Source organism: Erigeron canadensis, chromosome 8 (genome assembly GCF_010389155.1).
Source record: "Erigeron canadensis isolate Cc75 chromosome 8, C_canadensis_v1, whole genome shotgun sequence".
NCBI classification, from domain to species: domain Eukaryota; kingdom Viridiplantae; phylum Streptophyta; class Magnoliopsida; order Asterales; family Asteraceae; genus Erigeron; species Erigeron canadensis.
The window spans coordinates 30,445,455-30,469,399 of NC_057768.1; the positions used below are offsets into that span (position 1 = coordinate 30,445,455).

The 23,945-nt window shown below is 31.6% G+C and overlaps 3 protein-coding genes across 3 annotated transcripts; 1 reads left to right on the forward strand and 2 right to left on the reverse strand.

Annotated features, from left to right (window-relative positions):
- Positions 1–780: 780 nt before the first annotated feature.
- LOC122578812 (nucleobase-ascorbate transporter 3-like) lies at positions 781–5,331 on the reverse strand. The gene is made up of 14 exons (XM_043750855.1): positions 5,070–5,331; positions 3,835–3,932; positions 3,540–3,716; positions 3,341–3,441; positions 3,169–3,244; positions 2,787–2,846; positions 2,519–2,703; positions 2,330–2,426; positions 2,153–2,239; positions 1,890–1,948; positions 1,697–1,788; positions 1,540–1,617; positions 1,300–1,460; positions 781–1,204 (listed from the first exon to the last, which is right to left on the reverse strand). Exons 1-14 carry the CDS (start codon positions 5,233–5,235, stop codon positions 986–988), a joined length of 1,656 nt encoding a protein of 551 aa, XP_043606790.1. The 5' UTR covers positions 5,236–5,331; the 3' UTR covers positions 781–985.
- Positions 5,332–17,004: 11,673 nt separating this feature from the next.
- LOC122610604 (polyubiquitin-like) lies at positions 17,005–18,005 on the forward strand. Its single transcript, XM_043783580.1, has 3 exons — positions 17,005–17,046; positions 17,324–17,396; positions 17,470–18,005. Exons 1-3 carry the CDS (start codon positions 17,005–17,007, stop codon positions 18,003–18,005), a joined length of 651 nt encoding a protein of 216 aa, XP_043639515.1.
- An 826-nt stretch (positions 18,006–18,831) lies between these two features.
- Positions 18,832–20,404, reverse strand: LOC122580344 (serpin-ZX-like). The gene is made up of 2 exons (XM_043752616.1): positions 19,822–20,404; positions 18,832–19,682 (listed from the first exon to the last, which is right to left on the reverse strand). Exons 1-2 carry the CDS (start codon positions 20,389–20,391, stop codon positions 18,921–18,923), a joined length of 1,332 nt encoding a protein of 443 aa, XP_043608551.1. The 5' UTR covers positions 20,392–20,404; the 3' UTR covers positions 18,832–18,920.
- Between the last annotated feature and the right edge of the window lie 3,541 nt (positions 20,405–23,945).

The window sequence follows — 23,945 nt, forward strand, 5'->3', positions numbered from 1 at the left end:
AAGCCATTGAACAAAATCTGGCGTGGTCGTGTTTCCTTGCGTCTCCTATTCATAGAGGAAAAGCAAACGATACATTACCAACTCTTCTGTAGTTGTGTGCCATTTTAGTGTTGCCGGACGGACAGAAGATTCGCCGCTGTAAGTATTTAAACTGAGATCCCAGTGCTCAAAACCAAGTGAATTATGGCTCCTCTGGGTGGTCATTTGTTGACAACTTTACAAATCAGAGACAACTTACTGACCAATTCTGATTTGGTTTTTTCTTGAGTATCAAATGAGTTGAATCCATTCAGGTAAAAAGGGTTGAAACTCGTCTGACATGTTCTTTTTTAATCAGTCTGGTAAATCATTTTGTTTAAAGATAGAAATATATTACTGTCTATAATTACCTTATATTAGTTACTCGTACTTACTAGATATTTTCAACAAAGCCATACAGATGTGCTTTGTATAATCCAACCCGAACCACAATGAAAAATGACTTGTTTCAACCCGAACTGCGCAAGTCGTTACCAATCTCCTAATCCATCCATGTGCCACCTCAAACGAGAGACAGGCTCTCACAGTCTCACCCGCTGACCCACACATTTTGACATTTACAAACCCTCACAAGTCGAATTTTTATCAATAACAGGATGAGATACATATTATATCAAAGGGTCTATCACAGGCCCACCAAAGATGTTATTGGTCAGACAAATCTTTAAGAGCATATGGACACTAGTCTTTTGGAAGCCAGGTTGTAGAAAATAGACAACTTTTGAGTAAAGACTGTGGTCCTTGTGAAAATTATATGCCACCATTTGAAAATCTACCACAAAACATAACTACAAGGTCAATATATCCCATGAAAACTTGTATTCTTGCTTTCTATAAGTTTCCAGGCTAAACCTACATATTTGACCATCCTTCAAAAATCAATAGCCATGTAAACTAGTACCAATATACAACAAAACTTATATCCAAAAAAGGCAGGGATAACAAATCATAAATATCTCCTAGGCATATACTCGTTTATTCTGAGAGGAAAACTATAAAACTCCTGGTTTCTTCCGTCGCCTTCACGATGTTGAAAAGGGGCCCACCACCCCATTCCTCTATCGTCCCGTGCACCATGTGCATCCAACGTGTTATCCAATATCGTTCCCACAATCATTGCCACCGTTGGAGGGGAAGAGAATATAGTATTCAATATATCATTGAACTGAAAAAAAAAGAACATAAAATAAAGATCTGATACCCTACTTGAAACGGAATAACACATAAGTATTAAATAAAAAAAAAGGACAAATTGCTTACCCATCCACCATTAGAATTAACGGGTCCATTACCGAGTTGATCAGTGTTCATAACAAAATATTGGGGTATTGATATTCCTAGGAACAGAGATAATCCCAAGATGTAGATATTTCTCATGGAATTGTTGTTTGTAAACTGAATAAATGTAACTCCAACGGAAGCTGGTGAAAGATAAAGTTAATTATAAATATGCACTGAATAATACATACAGAATTAGAATATTTCCTAAAAAATGCTCACCAACAAGACCATACAGAACACAATATATGGCTGCAAATATTGGAAGAGGGATTGATGCAAAGAATGCCCCGAATTTTCCTGAAAAATAACTGATTTATAGTCAAATGGTGAAGTATGATAGCAAGATTATTTTGAGGAAATTGTTGAGAATGCAAACCAAATATGGAGAAGAAGAACATGAAAGCAGCCGATACTTGAACCACTCTTCTACTTCCCACGTTAGTTAGCCCAAGAAGTCCAACATTTTCTCTGTATATTGATTGAGAAATACATACATTTAACATAAAAGTGTCTTGTGGAATTAATAGTTAAAAGATGTAAAAATTATAAATTAGAAAATGAGTGGTTACACAGATGCAGTGGTCCCCACAATTGAACCAAATATCCCTTCAAGTAGTTGGCCTATACCCTTCATTGTGAATCAGATAGCAAGTATTAATCACTATTCATACTTAGATCATATAACGTGTGTTTGTACATGCATATGAAAGTGATTATTCGATCCAATCAGAATTTGATAATCAATTGTAATAAAACCAGCTGCAGGAGATACTATTGGGGTGTAGCTGCAGAAAAATAACCATAACAAATGGAATGTGGATTATGAAAAAACCTGAAAACCGATGCTCCGGCTAATGACATGTGCTGGAGGAGGTGTGGCACCTGCAAAACGAGATGCAGCATACATAGTTCCTGTGGACTGCACACAATAACTACAAGCATCACAAAATAGATTAACAAAAAAAATGCCACTTATTAAAAAAGAAAGAAATAGCAAGAATAAAGATACCTCTACTGTAGACACAAGAGCCGCCCCCATCATTCCAAAAACATGACTTGCTCTGAATATAGGAGCACCCCATTGAAACGGATATGACATTTTGATCCTAAATTTAGTTGAGCAAATACAAATAGTCAGAAAGAAAAAATCTAGGTTGTGAATGATTTATAAAGGACACACGGACGACGTGAAATTTACCACGGTGCAGTTTCCAAGAGGTAAGAACGATCTGTCCTGCAATTTTGTTTTGTTACATTACCGACATTTTTATAAGCACCAGCTACAGTGAGAAGAGCAGCAAAAGCCCATATAAGTGCTATGCAAAAAAGCAAAGCGAATCTTTCAAGAATAGGATGAGCCCGTTCATGTAGCCGCTTCAGATACTATAACATAACATCATTAATATTCATCACAGATACATATATAGATATCACGAACACATAACATGTGCGTGTGTGTAGCATACCTGTTGAAAGACGATCAAAAATAAAAGCATGGGAAGACCAATCTCCACACATTTGCTAAGCTGCAATATAATTGTTAGAATTTCGTTTTCAAAAAACATAGAAAGTTGTATATTAAAGAAAAAGAAAAGAGAAAGGAATAGAATAGAAAAGAAAAAAAAAGGAATTATAAAAATTTCCTTACCCTTCTATTCACCAACATATGAGAAGAAAATAATAAAAGCAAAAACAATTGGATTTCCCTTTTACTTCCTTTAAATTCCCTCCTTTTAAAAACTTAAAAACATAATTTTGTTTGAGATTATTTTTTTTCGATTCTTTTCTTTCCAAATAAAAACTCAAGAACATACAGAACAGAAATATTCAGGAATGATAAAGTTGTACCTGAGGAAACCCTCTACCAAATAGTCCAAGACCGACTACACAAACATATGCAACGATAATAACTGGACTAAATAGCCTACAGATACGTCGAACAAAACCATCAGTTCTGAAATAATAAAGTAATGCTATTGAAGATATATATGTGGTGTATTTAATTACGCATAAACATTACTTTGTAAAGTCTCCCCAGGCTCTACTAAATCCGATTATAATATTGAAGAATGAAGATATAATTAGGGCTCCTTGAATAGCCCTCATCGTGTGATGAAATCTCTGTCATACAAAACATTAAAATATAGTAGGTAACTTAAGCAAAAAGTTTGATACCAAACAATTAAACGACTAGCAGTAAGCTTATATTACATAATCACCTCACGCTCAGATGAGAAATCTTCGTCTGCAAGGTCATTTATGATCGACAAAACGGGTAAAAGATAAGCAAAAGAAGGCCCCATGACTGTTGGAAGCCTGCTACCAATTAGAGTTTGCAAAAGGGTATTCAAACCCGACATAAATAATACCACTTGAATAACACGAGCTTTATCACCCTATAAAAACCAATCAAGTAACGAACTTTATTAAAAAAACAAGATCACAATTAACCAACTTTCAATCTTTATTGGCGATTTATCGTAGCAAAATGAATGGATTTGTTAAATAACTCACATGATTACCACCCATTTGGGGAACAAGCATGCTAACGATCATAACAACACTTCCCAACATCACAATGTAATGCTGGAAGGCAAGTAAAACAGTTTGGCCTGTAAAAAAGATTGAGTATAAGTAAAGGGCTTAACAAAACTAATTATATAATTGGAAAACTAATACTAATAAACAAAAGACAAGATGTTTTGGAGGTCAAACTCAACATTCCCTCCATATGATAATATAAAAACTAATATTATATTAATTTTATTTTAATTTCATAACTAACATGGATTAATAACAAAATTAACAATAAGATTATCTTTTATTTTAATATACTAAGATTCTACCAAGAAATCTAATTTCCTCTAAATTTAATCAGGTTGATCTTAGTTGGTTTGACTTCAACTCCTCAATAGTAGTTAAAATAAACCAAGGTTCAGGTTATCCGGAAAAGGCGGGTTTTGACTTCATATGTACTGGCCTAACTAGGGTATCCCCATGACCACAATAAGAAGATAAAAAATGAAAATTTCTTTCCTTTCTTCTCAGAAACAAAGGGAACAATACACTTTTCTGCTGATGCTTTATTTTTAGAACAAGGAACTTGAAATAATAAAATATATATATATATTATAAAATCCTCTTTTTTTTTTCCTTAAAAGGGGCTTTTCAAATGATTCATGAGGAATCAAAATGAATCAAAGAAAGCATATGACATATATGTATATAAGCACTTAAAAGAACCAAATATAAGATAACAAAAATGATTTTAAAATACTAAATATTACAACTTTTTTTCATAAAAGTCAATCTTTTTAAGGATTTGTAGTTTAAATTGAAAAAATATTCAGATTACAAAAAACTGAATTAAAATACTCAAAAGGGTCATCAAACAAGAAAGATATACATATAAAAAATTCAGTATTTGGAAGGTAAAATTATAAAGATGCAAAATATATATACCAAATACACCAATAAAATTTAAATAGCAAAAGGGTCTTCAATTAATAATGATTACAGCTTATTTTTACAAGAAAGTTTCAATCTTTTTTTTTTTTTTTTAATTCAGGTTTTAAACATGAATAAAATTCATTTTTATTAGTCAGAAAATATAAACAGAAGAGTATAAAAATCAACAAAGATTACAGCTTTTTCTTTCATAAAGTTTCAATCTTTATGAGAATTAACTTAAGTTTCATTGAAAGATAAATTCAATATTTTTAGAAAAAAAAAAAAAACAGAAAACAAACCCCATGAAGGATTGGAATGGATGCAATAGTTAAGGACATTAAGCTGTTCAGTGGGGGGATAAGCAGGTCCTCTAGCAGCTCCTAACGGCTGTTGGATGCTCATCGGCGGAGCCACCACCGGATGCGGTGGTTGGTTGTGGTGGTGGTGGTGACCGTTTTCCACCATAATATTCAGTTGAAATGTATGACTTCAAGTAGTGTTTATCTGTCTGTTAAGAAATAAAAAGTTTGTGATAAAAATGAAAACTTTCAAATATGGAAAAATAGTGTAATAAAATATTAAAATATAGGTTTAATAATGATAATAATAAAGAAATGTAATTTTGTGGGCTTTGTTTAGCATGTGATGAGAAAGAGAGATAGATATATGGTTTGTGTATGTATACGTGACCATGTGTAAAGCATATAGGTATAGTGTGACCGTACAATTCCCACTTCTCGATGGTAGCTGTTTTAACTTTCCACAAGGTAAAAGCAAACCAATTTTGTTTTATCCATAGTAATGGTAATATTTTAAAGAAGTTGTAAATTGTGTACATGTATTTGTATGCCATGGTGATAAAGTTGTACATTTTCTTTAGATTTGCCCTCTTTAATTATGGCATTAAAGGTAGGTCCCACCAGTTTGATAAACCCCACAATCTGTAGGTTGACTCTGACATGTCTTCTTGCTAAAAAAAATCTTTTGAGTTAATTGTAAAATTGGTCCCTGTGTTTTGTACATTTTAGCAATGGAGTTCTTTTCAAATATGGTTGCAATGAGAGTCCTATTTTGAGAAATGTTTTGCAATATTGGTCTTTTTTTTAATAGAATCGTTAGCGAATGTCGTCAAGTCTTCACATAATTATCACGTGCAGGGACAATATCATCATTTTATACAACACAAAATGGATCATCATTGCTTGCAAACTCGGAAACAGACCCCATTGCTAAATTGAAAAAACCATAAAGAGCAATCTTGCAATTAACTCCTTAAGATCTTTTCTATAATTTTCAATAGATTACAATATATAATTGTCAGTACATTAGATACTTAATTAGTAAACTTATGTATATTTTAAAGTTTAACTAATGGAGATGTACCTTGTATAATAAAAAATATTTTCAAAAACTAAATGATATATAAACTTTAATTATCTATATTATAAATAAAGTAAAATTATGATGACATCTATATTTTTTAAGAAAATATTATTTAACATCATTAGACTTTTTCTTATTAAATATTTATTTTTTTATCTAATTCATTTATGACATCATCTTTTGAATTTTAATTTTTAGTCTTTTCATTTGAAAGTTTTTAACACTATATATGAAGTCTAATGTATAATAACATTTTTTAATGATGCAATAAAAATTGAATCTTCTTTTTTCATTGTAACAACATTGATAAATTATCACTAAAAATATAAACATTTTTACATTACGGTTTTTTATGTTTCATTACGATAATAGACATGTATTTACCAAAAAAGTTTAGAATAGCCAGGTTGAACCTGGGTCAATTAGCTAGTTATTTATAAGTTACAGATTGTATATTAAGAATTTGATATTACCAAAAAAGTAAACTTGTTAAAAAAATATAACAGATTTTTAAAATATTTTTGATATATTGGATAATATAGTTTGCTTTTTTAAGACGTGAATATAAATTATTGTGTGAATCTGATTAGCAACATCAATCGAAGCATTCATATATTTTAAAATAGTTTTATAGAAATACGCTTTTAATAGTTTAATTATTAATAATCGTGAAAAGGTAAAATATGTTAAAAGTTATATTTAAATTAAGTATCTATGAAAATTCATTCATTTCTAGAAAAGCTAAAAAGTGTGATTTAATGATGGATTACAAAAACATGTAAATTAATAAAACTTTTTTACAATTAGTAATAGTAATATAACTTTTTTTTTGGGTCCATATTTTCGAATTAGAATTTAAACTATGATATATGGAAAATTAATTTTTAAAAATTTAATTAAGTTTTTTAATTGATTAATAAGTAGTTAGGTCAGTAATTTTTTAATATATATTAAGAAAAGATAAAAATAAATGATGATATGTATTATTAAGAGTTAATTGCAAGATTGATCCCTATGGTTTTTATACTTTAGCAATAGGGGTCCCTTTTTCTTACTATTATTTTTGGTTCTCGTGACTTAAGGTCTCTCTGAAACTTCCCTCAAGATCCGCCACTTAATCCCTTGCTCGACATCGATGTGTACAAGATCATTAACATAGGAACGTCGTTTAGCGTCCTTTTTGCCTTTTTTTTCCCTTCCCTTTTACTTACATGAAATATACTATAGAGAAAATTATATTTTTGATCCCTCAACTTGGCAAGATTCATAGTTTTTGCCATTAAGTGAATTAATTACAAAAAAAACCCGAAAGTTGGTCAATTTTTTCAATTTAGACTCCGCTACTAGTTGCCGTCTATTTTGTTCGTCATTTAAGGGGCAAAGTCGTCATTTCACCATCTTCTTCTTCATCTTATCCTTCTTCTTATCATTCTTTTCATAGATAAATATGTATATATATATATATATATATATGGGTAACACTCTGGTGAGAACGCTCTTAAAATAAGAACAGTGAGAACACTTAAAAAATCATTTTGAAGCATTAAAAGTCCATAAAACTAACATAATGCATAACTAATTATCATTATTTAAATGTTTAACAACACATTGATCCGTCAAAATCGAAAAAATCACGTTATTTGTTGGATGCATCATTTTGATGAATATGCATCCAATATGAATGCACAAAACAAAAAACATGATTTTCTGGATTTTGACAGACCAATGTGCTGTTAAACAGTTAAATAATGATAATTAGTTATATACAATGTTAGTTTATAGACTTTTAATGCATCAAAATGTAGTTTTTAAGTATTATCACCGTATTCTTATTTTAAGACTGTTTTTATTTGATTGTTCCCCATATATATATTGTATATGTATCTACAAACCTATGGGAAACTTATCACTCCATCTATATACCTAACATATACATCTAGATCAAAACACATCCCCACCTCCATCATCATTTATCTCTCATTTAGCTCCCATATCAAAACCAAAAGAAAAGATATATCATCATCACCACCCCAACAACCATATATATCCACCACTACCTGAAATCTCGACTACCACTACAGATATGGCTCTTTTTCTTGTTTGCACGCCGATTGATCATTTATTCACCATCATCGACCTACCACTACTCCTAGTTCACAACCAAAACATGCGGTGCTGGTGGTGGCTTTTTCCGGTGACAGATGGAACAAAACGGTGGCTGTCGGGGTTTTTTCCGGCGGCGACTAGTTTTTGTGGTTAGCCTCCGGTTTATCTTTTCTTGTTGTTGTTTCCATAATTCAATTCATCTATATTTAGATGAAACGAGATTTTCTATAAAATGAGAACTCTCCTCTTTTACTATATAAGCGAGATCTGATATAGATCAAGTAATATAAAAACGAGATTTGGAGTGGTGGTAGCCGGAGATTCGCAACGAAGAGTGCATTATATATTTTCAAATATATGGATCTGTTGATGAAATTAGAACCTAATGATGAATATGGTGTTTATTGTTAGATTTAGTTCTACTATTATGAGATATCATTTATTCATATTCAAGAATTTGGGTTTCTTGTTCAACAACCTGGGTTTTAAGTTTTTGGGTTGGGATATACAATTATACATGTTTGAGTGTGAAAGATGAAGAAAATGAACATGGTGAAATGACGAATTTGCCACTCCATTGACGGACAAAATAGACGGCGTCGGGTAGCGGAGTGTAACTTAAAAAAATTGACCAACTTCCGGGTTTTTTTTTATAATTAATTCACTTAAGGGCAATAATTGTGAATCTTGCCAAGTTAACGGACAAAGCAAATGTAACTTCTAATACTACAAGTGGATTTAAGAATGTTCAGGTAACAGTGAATGTTGATAGGATTAAAAAAAATCTATATGATGACAGATTTAAAATATACAATGAATTAAAATACTTTTATCATCTTTTAAAGATAATTAAAGAAACAAACCTAAGGAAACATATATCGAAATACGTAGTTTGTTGTTACTAAAAAGTGTCTGATTACAATACATAATTACATAATACACTTTATATATTTTAGTAATGACATATGCCTAAAAGGTTAAGAGTTATAGCGTCCGTGAAATCCGTGTAACATAAAGCGTTATAGAATATTAGAGTAGTGTTTATAATGGTAGCTATGTGGACAGTGTCGAGACCCAACCACCCTGGTGTCATGGGATGGACCATTACTTGATCAGGGTCATTTTGGTGCGGAGAAGCCAACGTGGATCTGTCCATCTTGGGGTATTTTGGCGTGGATGATGTCTTTCTATTTTTTAATTGTTTTGGTTCTTTTATTTATGGGAAGTGATAGATCTACAACAACTATTAGTCATCTACAACGAGTGTACATGTTTTAATGCACAGTTTATAACTGCGTAAAGCATATATTGTTGTAGACATATCATTCCCCTTTATTTATTTATATCCAAAAGACACAAAAAAAATGAGAAAAGTTAGAAATTGATATATACAGATTTTTTATTTGTATTTTTTTACATTTACATTTATTTTTGTTATGTTGACTTTTTAATTTAAAACATTATTATTAAATTTTTGTTTTAGTTAGTTTTATTTTGTTTTGACTTATTTCCATCAAGTTTTCAATAAACTTTTCATTTATATAACTTTCGTCAACTATTATATAACATAAAAAAAGATATTTATAGTCAAAGTTGTAAGCAGAAGACTTGACAAGTTAAAATTGAACATTTAATATGGGATGGAGGGAGTAATAAAGTTTTCATTTAGGTTGATAGAAGACCCATTGTTACCTTAATCTAATGTTTTTAAAATCGAAAAGGATATCAAACCGACTAAGTGACTAATTAAAGATATAACCAGTTGGACTGAACGTGAAAAATTGGCCATCTCTAAAATATATATATAGAAAGATTTCAAACATCTTGAAAGTTCACAAGCTACTAATAATTGACACAAATTGATATTATTACAGAAAATTATAAACATTTGAGTATCAACTAATAAATGTTTAAATAATTAGCACCATTGATAATAAATAAATAAAAAAACTAAGAAACAGCTACGCATTTATTTTTGACATTATTCTTATAATAAATAAAATCATATCATATATGTATTAAAAAAGTGAAACAAAAAAAATTCTATTCTTACAAAGAAAAAAAAAAGGAATTGCATTCTCAATATTTAGGTATTAATTGATTAACAACAACAATTATGTGGTGGTAAGTATGTCACATTCTCTTATTTTTGTTTGAAAGGAGATGATACATAAGACTGATAGGCCGATGAAGTGTCAAACTCTCATCGCGAAACGATATCAATACGACACGTTAGACAAAAGCTGATGTGACAAGCTATGAGATATGACGTACATATAAGTGCTAGGAGATAGAGAGTTATAAATATATTATATATATATATATATATATATATATATAGATTATTGTTAATGTTATGCAAGTTATTTAATAACAAATTGATCCGTTAAAACTGAAAAACCATACTTTCATATTATGTATTCAATTTAATAATAATATTCCTTTTTTCCCCGTTTAGTTAGAACATACGTGTGTGAAATTTAAATGGATATGTTAGGCGAGTTTGGCTAATCACACAAACATAATCACATGAGCATGTTGTGGAATGTGGATCAGTGGATACATAGTAAAACACAAACAGAACCGGATATGTGTTTAATTTTCTGAAGATATGTTAGGCGAAGTTTTATTTATTTTTTTTGTGTATAAAGTAATGTATTATTTAATTTAATTTGGATGACGATGTGACATGAGCAAATTGTATTTCAGTTTGTTGGGTTGAAGATAAAATGAAGTCAATATGTTGAGTTTATCAATGTGTTGCTAAGGTGGACGGTTTGTTTGGGCAAACTGATATAATAATTAAAGATGACCTGATATAATGAGGCCTTTTGTTAGGGGAATGAGAAATCTACAACAATATTTAGTCATCTACAACAATGTAAGCATTATATAATTAAACTCTGTATAGTATAATAGGTACATTTGTTGTAGATGGCTAAAAAGTGTTTGTAAGTTTTTCATTAGCCTGTTAGATATGTATAATAGTTTTTTTTTTATAATGAGTACAAAAACATGGGACCTAGCTTGAAAAAATCTGAAGCCTAAATCACTAGATATATCGACTTCATATATATGAGACATCTCTACATGAATCTAAATTATCAAAATAATATACCACACGTCCTAAAATTAAGTTATGAAAACACCTCCCATTTTACATAAATTGAATCTTGAAATGATAAACTTATTATTATTATTATTATTTACAACGATAAGTGTTAGATTTAATGATTCAAACTTCGACGGTTAGAATTCGTGTAATTTTGCATGCATTCATGCAAAACAAGAATTATAACACGTATATTAATTTTGTAAAAATTGTATGTATGAAATATTCATTCATCAAAATTCATCAAAATATCAAATGAAAAAGTTCTTTTTATCAAAAAAATAAACTTTCAATAAATATATCTCTTTCTATTTATCAAATCCTAATACTTGTTGTTCAAACTTAAAAACTGTATAGTCATTAATTAATTAACATAAAAAACAAAATGTCACATGTTTTTGTTCAAGCATATCTTATCAAATAATTTGTCGTATGGGGAACACCGTACCATTTGAAACATAATTTACCATGATGTGTTTTGGATTAGAATATTTCAACCTTGAAATGATTTCGAATAAAAATAATGATTGTTTAATTAGTGGAGGATTAAATATAATCCCTCTGATTTTTCACATGTCAAAATTATACTAATTAGGAGGATTTGTAGGCTAATAACTTTGGAGGATTGATCATTACCCATATACTAATACTAATAATCATGTAAGTTTTAGGCGAAATAAAATAAGTATTAAAGAAAAAACAAATAAAATAATAGATTTTTGTTCAGTGGAGATCACTATGTATCATGAAAATCACCGTGCATCAATTGATTCGTGAATCCTTATGCATCAATTTAATCATGATCTAAGGGTAAAGATCTTATCTTATTTGATTTACTTTAATACTTGTTTTACAATACCTAATCCCCAATCATATATTATTAGTTTATTATATAGTAATTAATTAATAAGTTTATTGTATTTTTAGTAATTAATAAGTTTTTTCTTTTCAACAAATATCTAATGTCTGAACTTGCCATTCTTGGTTTATTGTTTACTGTTTTTTTATCTTCCTTAATCTTGAAAATATTCGGCATGAGTTGATTTTTATTTTAAAAAATGATTAATCTTTCGAACAAAATAACATCAAAATCTTTCTAATTATAAGATCATGACACATGGAAAAATAAGGGAGAAGATTAAGAAAAATAATAAATGGATAACACTTGCTATGAATTAAGGTTTTTATAAGATTTTTAAGCTATTTTTTAAAAGGATTAATTATTTTCTTTTTATGTCATAAAAGGATGTAATATGGAGGCGTGGTATGTCCGACGTTACCCGCTTACCTATGCAGCCGCATGGTGCTGAAATTTTTATACATATTCAAATTTTTTCTTTAAAAGCAGATAATTTTGAGACATTCACGAAATGATTTCCTATAATTTAAAGTTGTTACTTATAGGCATATAACATAATAATGAACCGGTGTTTATAATTTGGTCACACAGAATTATGGGATTGTAATTGGGGTCTTGATCCAGTAATGAGAGTGTATTTCCATGGAGGATTTCGTCCGGGGGTCATAAGTTCAAAGATCTGCCAAAATATTTGGAGAGGGAGCTTTTGTAATATTATACCCATCTAAAATATAGGAGCGCAATTCCTTTAGGGCATTACTAATTTTTGAACTTAGGGTGACCACACCAATTTTGAAGGAGTTGTTAGTTTTTGCGCCTTAAAAGACAGATAATTATATGAAATTTTCAAATATGTTGGTCACTTGGTTGTAAAGCATGGAAAAAAAATGTCTATCGCCAAAATTATCTGGTCTTCTAAGGTCATAAATTGTAATGTGATTAGGGCTTCCATTATTTTTAAAGAGAAAAATGAGTGTTAGATTGTCTTAATTACATCTAATTTAAGTGAAAGTTTTTCTTAAATCCTAACTTTTTAATATTTTTTATAATTTTTTACAAATTAAATATATGTGCGCTTTATTTAAACTAAAAAAAATAAGTAGATGTGAGAGGGTTTTTTTTTACAGAAATTAGATAACCCACTTCACTTCTTTCATATTTTAAACTAGGCTTACTAAGAAAACAACGATTGAATTCTACATCACACCTTCACACTCTCTCAGTCTCTCTCTTTATATCTGTGGCAATTTCTTAGAGTAATTCTCTCATATCTTACATGGTGTGTTCCATGTCTATAACATCATACTCTATATGAATTTAGTACTTTAATTTGTAAGTGTATTATATATGCTTGACAAATACAGTACTAAGTAGTAATGAGAACACCGTTGTGGATTTTATTTCATTCATATTTACATTTTTCTGAGTTGGAGCTCTTGTCTAAAAGCTACAACTAAACATGATTATTATTTTTTAAAAAAACCTCAACTCAAAAAACTTCTGAAAAAATAGTTGCTAATTAATATGTCTTATGATCGAGTTTTTATTTCACTTAATTTTGTGCTAAAACTAACAAATGTTTATATCGACTTTTTCCTACTTTTCTTAAACCTTGAGAAATACTCCGTATGAATTTTGAATAATCAAACAAAAATTTTTAAGGTATGAAAAAACTTAAAAATACACATAAATGATCTGTTATCATGTCACTATCCAAATCATTGTTTGCATTGTCTTTTATATCACATCAACTATAATATTGAAATTGAAACCCACTAATAATGTCCAAATACAAAAAGAAGTCCATCTTATCTCCTAATACAATGATCAGAAATGTGAAATGTTGACAAACCCAATAGGAAATCCATTACGTTAATTTCGTCTTTCAGTAATTAAGCTCAAATAAGCAGGTTGGATTAACTTGTTAGAAACTTAACCCCTAAGCGTTTAACAAAAATGTAAATGAGTATATGGCGGTACTTAATTACTTAACTTACAAAATAGTAGGGTCTGTCTCTTGGTTTTCAAAAACGCTATTTAATATTAAAAGAAAAAAAAATCACACTAGGTATGCTAGGTTTGTGCTTACGTATTAGAAGAAAAAAGTATTACCAATAGACTAAATATAACATTTTGTAATATCTTTTTTTATTTATATATATATATATATGGTTGAACCTGTAAAGTTTTTGGTTTCTATAAAATATTAGGCCCTGTTTGTTTGCGCATGTTACACATGCCCAAATCCGGCCCTGCAAAATAGCTAATCAAACCTTCATGGTTCATATCATCACATTATATGTCTTTGTTAAATGTATTTGATCGTAATCATGTTATAGGTTACGCATCATGCTTACATGAGTTGAGAGATGATAATGTCACGAGTAATACACCGATAGGATACTTGATCTTCCAATTGAGCATCTCAAATGATGCAATGAATATGTATATAATACTATTATCATGTGTGTTGTTATGGGCGAAAGACTGATCCCATATTTATAGAGAAGTCAATACGGGGATCAACCCCTTTAACATTGTCACTTACGAGTCTACCATCACTACTAGAAAATCTCGTATTACCGATTGATTTTCGATGGCAAAAAATTCCTTCCCAAATTCTCGACGGATTGCCGACGAGTTACCGACAAACAACCAATTAATAATTTTCGAAAATATTTGTGACGGATTAGGGACAAATTACCGACATAAACGAATCCGTCTGTAATCCGTCCCTAAATTTAAATTTTACTAACGGATTTAAGACGGATCCATTTAATAATAACAATAAAATTTCAAAAGTATTAATAAACTAATTCCGTCCTTAATTTTAAAAATTGACGGATTTGGGATGGAAACAAAATACTCTCTCAAATCCCTCCCTAAAAGGCTGTCCCAAATCCGTCCCTAAAAGTTCGTCCCTAATCCGTCAGTAATCTTAAGAATTAAGGACGGATAAGGGACAGACTCGTATGTGATTTTGCTTTTTTTTTTCCCCAAGCATGCGAGCATTTATATTCACATACAAGTACGGATCAAGTGTTTTTATATATATAGAGTCCTAATAGCACGATATATACACCAATACACGATTTATTTTGTGACGTTCACACCTTTAATCGAGTGCACAATATGTAGTTTAATACTCGAACGTGTTTGTTGGTGAATAAACTCGCAAGGGGTGTGAGTTTGTACACATTTAAAATCTTAATTAATATGTTTATTTAGTGATATATGTGTATTTAGGAATGAACATGTATGATTTTTTTTTTTGTTGAAAACGTAATTTTAGAAAATTAAAAAATAAAAGTCCTTTCCTAATCTGTTGATAATCTTAAGAATTAGGGATAGACTAATATGTGATTTTGTGTTTTCTCAAGCATTTATATTCACATACAAGTATGGATTAACTATTTTTATATCCCTGATGGTACAATATATGCATCAAGACCATTGGGTATATCATTATGGTATTAAGTGAGACTCATCTCAAGACTGTTAACATTATTACCTATATCAACAGTAGATATAGACAAATAAAAATAAAAATAGTCTAACAATCTCCCCATGCATTTGGCCATATATCTATTTATGTTTTGTACAAATTATTTTTGGCTGAGTTGTTGATTTCAAAATTAATCATGATTAGGCAGGACCACTAACGCAAACCAATATATTGCATCTTTAACGACATAGACCCCTATCAGTTATACAATATTACGATTCGTCATTCCATATAATTAGTGATTTTCCATAATCCATAGTAAATTCGAATCGCAAACAACAACATAAGGGTGAACCAAAATAATGTCATTCATAAATTCATAATAGCTAGTGATCCATAAACAATTTTTGTTCATAAGATATATTAATGTGCACAAAATTCGAGAATAACAAACTTCAAACATATATAGAGTGGATAAAACATAACAAAATTGAGTATAATCCATAAACTAAACTAGGCTATTACATAATCACGTGATGGCAACATGCGCTAATAAGAGTTTGGGAGGTAAGCCTTTTATATATTAGTGGATCAACCAACATGTCATGAGCGGAAATGTACTCTATGACAATACTCTTGTCTTCAACTTTCTCTCGAACAACATAAAGGTACATAGTTTCGAGATACAAACCAGCTTATATGGATATTTTAGAAAGGGCACTGTTACACCCGTGGATACACAACAAAAATTGAGCAGACAAGCTGGCATCCCTTTAGTCGATGCTACAGAATATCGGCAGCTTGCTGGAGCACTCCAATACCTAACCTAGCTTAATTTACGCGACCAGACATTACGTATGCAGTTCAACAAGTTTGCATTCACATGCATGCACCCTCAACTATACATATATGGCTGCTCTAAAAAGGATTTTACGCTACATTAAAGGCACTATATCATTCGGATTGTCTCTTTCCCCGTCTCCAACTTCCTATCTTGTCTCGTATACCGACGCTGATTGGGGGGGCCTGACTGAGAAATTTACTTTTAGATCCAGCCTCACCGTTCGTCAACCTCCAGCTTCGACTGCGGGGGTGTATTAGACTTAGTATTGTTATAGTTTCCGATATACTTTGTAACTGAATTGTAGATAGACTAGCAAACCTATGGAATAGGTCAACACATGTATTCTATATTTTCTGAGGTAATCAATAAGAGAACCAGTGGATTAGATACCAACTTTCATAGACACTGAATTTTGTGATGCCATTGATAATGTGAAGTTCAATTCGGATGAAAACGAGAATATGTTTGAGAGGATGGAGTAGAAGATGCAGATATATGTCAAGATTGCAGGCAGTGGTGGCTCAAGGGTAAGACAAAGAAAGCAAGAGCTTTAGGCCCCGTGGTATTGAAGGCCTCAAATTTTATATATAAGTTAAATATATCAGTTTATTTTATGTATGAAGAAAAAAAATCATATAAAAAATTTAAATATAAAAATAAATAAGAGAATCTTAAAGAATTTAAATTAAGTGTAGTTTAAAAGGACTTTTGATTAAATGGATTGTAATACGTGTTGGGTTTTATGTTCTTCTTTTTAAATAATTTTTAGTTATAAATAGGCCTCATTTTTTAGTTTTACTTTAGGCCCAACATGGTTTGAGCATTGCAGGTGGGAATAGGATCATTACCGTGGAGGTTCAGAACTCGGATATGATTGGTAATGCTATGCAAAAGATATATAAAAAGTTGGGCTTTATTCCACCTGTTGGATATAAGCTATGGTATAATAGGGGAGTGCCTAGAAGATGTTAAAACTCTGACTCATTATAATAATATTCAAGACGAGTCTACTTTGATTTTCGGGCTAGTTAAGGAGATATTCGTCTTGACTGAAAGTGGAGAGACCATAACACTGGATGTTGAGAGCTCGGAGACGATTGATAATGTGAAGGAAAAGATCCACGAAAGGGCGGGATTTCCATCGGATCGATTTTACCTATTCTATAATGAGGAATGCGTTGAAGACATTCAGACTCTGACTCATTATAATATTCGAGAGAAGTCTACTTTAACTTTGAGGCTACTGATGCAGATATTCGTCAAGACTGAATGTGGGGAGACCATAACTCTGGAGGTTGATAGCTCGGAGACGATTAGTAATGTTAAGGACAAGATTCAGGAAAAGTTGGGCTTTCCACCTGATGGATATAGGCTATTGTATCATGAGAAGCGCCTAAAAGATGTTAAGACTCTTAGGAGTGACAAGTCTGTGGATTTTTTCCCTGAATCACCTGTAATAGCTTATGGTCTACATCTCGTAGTCTAGAGTACGTATAGGACTTTACCATTATACGGTGAGGTGTTCCATGATGTCGAATACTGACTAACTCTCCTCATTCTTTGTTGGTTGTTTTCTGTACTTTTAGGTGACATGCCATATTTACACTTGAAATATATTAATGAAAACCCGGAAGCATCAAATAATCTGTGTTATCATATTTGCATAGCCTGCCTATATCTAAATTAGATAAGAATATAGTAATTCTTTTTTTTCTGTTAGCATGTAAGTCTTGTGGTCCTAGAAGGAGGGACTTTGATAGAGCGAACCAATCCAACTTTTTTAGAAAGATTATGTACTTACCTAGTATGCTCTGGGTTATGGGTTGCCAAAATATGATACGATTATATTGGAATTGAATGCTCTGCTTTTAAGAAAAGGCATAGAACATATCTAGTTAAACAAGAGGTAGCCAAAGGACTAATAAATCTACTAAAAAATCGCATTATAAAACTGATACGAGTACAAATACATTGTAAATTTGTTTCCCTCTAAGATAATTTGGGTGGTTGGGTTTCATCATTTTTTGCAAATCAAAATATAATCAGTTTGGGTCGAACCGATCAAGTCAAATAAACACCTCTAAGAAACATATATAGAGAACTATTTTGGGGTAAAATAGTCACAAATTCAGATATGTTAACACATTGGATAGTTTCATGTGAAAGACAATATCTATTTATTTCATGTTACATTTGATATCAGTGTCTTGAAACCAATGATAAAATTTCATGCACAATATAAGATGCTAATGAAGTTCATAAATTTAGAAGATAAAAAAGCCTAATAGTGATTCAAGAAGAAAGTACTAAGGTTACTCTTTCAAATGAATCATAAGATCTTATAAACCGTTTGAATTGAAGTCGATTATTATGTGCACTGATTGAGATTTGAACAACTCGATCAAGAAACACTTGGGTCAATGACTTGTCCCATAAACAACACTGCTCCACTCGTATCTTCTCTAATCGTAAACAAAAATGGATGATCCGCGACAAAATCAACGGTAGTCCTCAAGGCATTTTTTAATAATGTCAATGTAGTCGCTGCAGCTTCCGAACCCTCTTCATCCACCTCTACAACTGATTGATGTTGAATGTTTGCAACATGTACATTTTCATCCTCCTCCATTTCAGTTATAGCTCCACCTTTAAAAGGCAACTCAACACCTAACTCCTTCAACATATCAGAAACTCCAAACTCGGATGAGATCTTGAATTTCGGGATCAAAACCTCCCCAACTTGTACCTTTTTGTGAGGAATATGAGATTCCAAGAAGTCAGCCTCTGAACTTATTTTTCGGATCAAAGATGGGAGGCCATCTTTTTCATCTGGGAGATAGATATACATTGAAAAACGCCGTTTATCTTCTCCGTGTACATAAGGAAGACCCATGACTTTGAAACCATCATACTCACCCACAAGTTGTTTTTTCATGGTGGTCATAAAGGGTACTTGCACTTTTCTTCCGTCAAGGAGATGGAAATCGGTTTTTCTTGTCAACAACCGATCAAACTTCTCCTTCCAGACTCCCTTGAAATAAAGTGCATTCGCTAACATTATTACGGTTTCGTTTGCAAGTATACCAGGCCGAAGGATCTCTTTGATAAGGCCATCAGTTTTCTCTCTAGCCCACAAATTCACTTCTTTGAGTACCTCCTCGGTCTTCAAGAACAAATAACAGCATATAATACGAGTAGTTATATATCAAAAAAAAAATCCAGTAACAATTTTGTCACAATATATATAGAACAAAACTAGTATTCGACCAGTTAAAAGTATATACTGAGTAAAAAGTACTAACCTTATTTACGAAATCGACACGCTTAGAAGCAGCTTTATAAACAGTCTCCAAAACATGCTTAAAAGAATCTTTAAGAGAAATTGTTTGATCAGCCCAAACCCCGCTTACAAAGGACAAACGAGGTCCACCACTTGAGCTACCATCTGCCATGATCGATGACACGAGCCGAGAAGAAAGAGCGTTGAGTTCGTCAAACGTATTAACTTTGAGAAAAGAGAGCAACTGGTTAAGTGTTTCACCATCAGAACCGGATGCTACTAAGCCTAGGACAGTTTGTATCGAAAGCGGTGAGAAAACAACGTTGGAGCGTGGGGATGTCTTGGAAAAAATGTGGTCTGCTAGTGTGATCGAGACCTGAGTTTGGTTGCTGATCGATTGTTTGATGAAACCATCGCTAGACGCTTCAACAGTTGATTTAGAAGCTATAATTAGTTTGCGATCACTGGTAGCGATTTGCATATTATCGATCACACTAATAGCGGACGCCGAAAAACATAAGAACAAAAACGAAAACAAAAACCAAATATGTTTTCCTTGCAGATTAATAAAGATGGACTTAGATCTCACCATCGTACGTGCATATAAAAATATGTATGTTTTTTCTTAGGCTAGAATAAAATATCGATATCCTCGATATATATAGTTGTTACTTGAAATTAACTTGGATATGCAAAATAAGTGATGATATCATTATTGCTTATGTGTCGATCAATTAGAAGTTAGGTGATGACATATCTCATACTAATTATAATTATAATTATGGTTATAATTACAAAACTTTTAATTTTTTTTAACGAGAAATTAAAGACGGGCCAGGGTAAAACACATAGCCAAAGCATTTTTTATTTTCATCATCATTATTTTCGTCGACATGATTTTTTTATTTTTATATTTTATTTTCTCCAACATTATTTTTACTAATATTATTTTCATGCTTAACAAAATACGTATTTAAAGACCCTTTGAGTAACTTCTTGTTTTTTTCCCCCCTTATTTTGAGCACCTGATGATTGTTTACGAGAAAAAATAACTGTTTAATTTCCTAACAAAATTCATATGAACAAATAAACAATTTAAAATTATAAAACAAAAGACCAAAAAAATATATGATTTTATATTAAACTCCTATATAAATTTAATTAAATAAACGTTTTATATAAACTAAAATATAAAAATATAATGAAGATTTGAAAAGATGTCACCTTTAAAGTTGGATTTTAAATTGTTACAGAAAAGAGTTCGCATTTGTTTAAGATTGTGATTTGTGAATTGTGATGAGCTATGTCGGTTTTTCTTTTGTTTTCTTCCAAAAAGATTGTAAGTGAAAAGTCAAAGAGAATTTGACCATATGAATTACTCGTATTTAATTGTTTATACATATATTTCATTTGATAGGTTTCACAAAACTAAAAGCAGAAAAAAGTACCTACTATGCATAAGAACTGAAGTCCAGACTATTAGCCTGGCGCCTCCCAAGTTTTTTTCTGATTTTGGGCCTTCGCCCATCTGGCCCATATACACCACAGACTAATGATATAGAAATTACCAAAATGCAAGGAAAAATAAGATTACATCAGTGAAAAAGTTAACGAAAGCAATTACTAGCAAGAAAACACCTAAAATTGGTCAAATGAAACCACAAGTCCAGGTTACATAAAATTACTAATGATATAGACCAATTGAAGTAAAGCTGCATGCACTAAGACAGTAAGACCTTAACAACCCCATCAAGCAGAAACAACACTTGGGTCGGCGACCTGTCCCATAAGCAGCACGGCGCCTGTTGTATCTTCTCTAATCACAAACAGAAAAGGATGATCTGCCACAAAGTCAAGTGCCAAACTGAGAGTCATACAAGCACATGTCTTAGTTGCAGCTTCCGTACCTTCTTCATTTATCTCCACAAACGATTTCTGGTGAATACCCGACACGAAAAGGTCTGAATGTTAGAATATGAACACATAAAACATACAAGATCACGAATAAGCGCAACGGAAGAAATCGAAACATATATGTAATCACATTAATTAACAAAGAGAGAATTGAGATGTGTACCTTATATGCAAAGATCCAATTGAGATAATAATAATAAGATTATTATTAATACTTAGGGTTTAAAGCAAAATCCCTCCATGATCGCACACTAGACACCCCGAATAATGTATGCTAGTACCCCGATCACCAACCTAAACAACCCTTTGTTTAAAACCCTTAGCTTAAAATCGAAAACCGAAAAACCCTTTTGAGAGGGTGTTTCGGCCGAAACAAAGAAAGAGGGAGAGAGGAGAATTTGTTTGTGAATGAATGAATGAAAACCTTGGAATTAACCCTTATATTTATAGGGTAATATTAGGTTAACATTTACTTGGAGGTTAAGCAAACATCAAGGCTTTGGAAAGCCTTGATGAAACCGTCCCCCCATAATGGACTTAGGTCCAAGTCCACTTTCCAATTTTCACATTTTAATCCTCCCTTTTAATCAATTAAATATAATTAATCCTTTAATTATGTTTAATTAATTATTTCGTGATCAAACTAATTAATATATTACTTTAATATATCAATTGTTATTATCGAGTTACCGTGTCATTTCGTATGACCCCGTAGGCTTAAAATAATCCCGGACATGCGACTTATAATAATATGATCATATGCCAACAGCTCCCACTTGAGCATGTTATTATAAAAGCAATAACATTGGTTGGCGTCTATCAACACTCCAATGCTCCCAGAAATATTTAAGAATAGATTCTTAAATTTGCCAAGTTGAAATGATTTAGTCTTTAATATCCCTTTGTTCAGATACCTTTGTTTAATGTCATTTCATAATTTAACGATTATGTTTCTCATTTCTACAATTAATCAAGATTACCAAATTAGTCAAGACTCCTCTTGAGTTCATTTGGGTATGGCCATACAAACATCTTAATTAATCAATGAGGGCGCCAAATGGTATCATACTTCAGTTGCAAATTGAAGGAACAAATCCTGTATTGACTACAAGTGTCTGGCCATGTCGTTTCTCAACATTTCTGAAAATAGCCATGTATTACTGCCTTGTTCAGGACAGTTAGGACTATATCAAGAAATGCAATCCACACATGCATAACTCACTTGTATCTCAAGTCAAAGGATAAATAAAGTAACCATTTCACGAATTTCATTTAATGACGCCGATCCATAAAATGATAATTCGTTCTGTGGGGTAAGTCCAATATTCACCTTTTGAATATCATGTGAGTTTGGTACGATCCACCATCTTCAAAATATTCCCTTAAATATTTTCACCAATTTCTCACAATTGTCTTACTTTAGTTATATCCCCATATAATTAATCGACAATAGACATTTTGAATATTCAACTAATATTCATGGATTTAAACATGCAAATATAGGACACAATTATTATAAAAATGAAACCACTTATACCGCGTATAAAAATTCATTTATTGAAAATAACAATTGTTTAACATCCCATTATCCAAATACTAATCACAGATTTACATGAAATAACTTAGCAATATCACAGATTTACATGCTTGTTGAGCTTTCCCTTTGACAATGCCTTTGTAAAAGGATCCGCCAAGTTATTATCTGTGTGAACTTTGAGTAAATTGATTCCATGTGATTCGATTTGCTCTTGAACATAGTGATATCTCCTTTGGTAATGTCTGGCACCTTTTTGAACCCCAGGTTCATTGGCACTGACAATTGCTCCAGAATTGTCACAGTACAGATCCATAGGTGTATTATTTGATGGCATCACATCAAGTCCAGAAATAAACTTTCTGATCCAGACAGCTTCCATTGTTGCATCCGAAGCAGCTATATACTCAGACTCTGTAGCAGACATAGCAACGGTAGATTGTTTCTTGCTCTTCCAATCTACTGCTCCTCCATTTAAAATGAAGACATACCCTAACTCAGACTTGGTATCATCCTTATCAGTCTGAAATCCAGCATCACAGTATCCAGTGACTTTAAGCTCTTGATCCGGATTTCCTCCATACACCAAAAACAATTCTTTAATAGCACGCATGTACTTAAGAATGTTTTTCACAGCAGTCCAATGATCCTCTCCGGGATTTTGCTGATATCGGCTTACAATATTTTGCGCGAACGCA

What these genes read in the sequence shown, in the direction of transcription:
- LOC122578812 (XM_043750855.1), bottom strand. Translation starts at nt 5,235, where the DNA reads ATGGTGGAAAACGGTCACCACCACCACCACAACCAACCACCGCATCCG. An exon ending in ATTTCTCATCTGAGCGTGAG is followed by an intron (nt 3,442 to 3,539) that starts GTGATTATGTAA and finishes TTTGTATGACAG; the next exon opens with AGATTTCATCACACGATGAG. An exon ending in GCCTGGGGAGACTTTACAAA is followed by an intron (nt 3,245 to 3,340) that starts GTAATGTTTATG and finishes ACGTATCTGTAG; the next exon opens with GCTATTTAGTCCAGTTATTA.
- LOC122610604 (XM_043783580.1), top strand. Translation starts at nt 17,005, where the DNA reads ATGCAGATATATGTCAAGATTGCAGGCAGTGGTGGCTCAAGG. An exon ending in CAGGCAGTGGTGGCTCAAGG is followed by an intron (nt 17,047 to 17,323) that starts GTAAGACAAAGA and finishes GTTTTACTTTAG; the next exon opens with GCCCAACATGGTTTGAGCAT. An exon ending in TCAGAACTCGGATATGATTG is followed by an intron (nt 17,397 to 17,469) that starts GTAATGCTATGC and finishes ATGGTATAATAG; the next exon opens with GGGAGTGCCTAGAAGATGTT.
- LOC122580344 (XM_043752616.1), bottom strand. Translation starts at nt 20,391, where the DNA reads ATGGTGAGATCTAAGTCCATCTTTATTAATCTGCAAGGAAAACATATT. An exon ending in GTGTCGATTTCGTAAATAAG is followed by an intron (nt 19,683 to 19,821) that starts GTTAGTACTTTT and finishes TTGTTCTTGAAG; the next exon opens with ACCGAGGAGGTACTCAAAGA.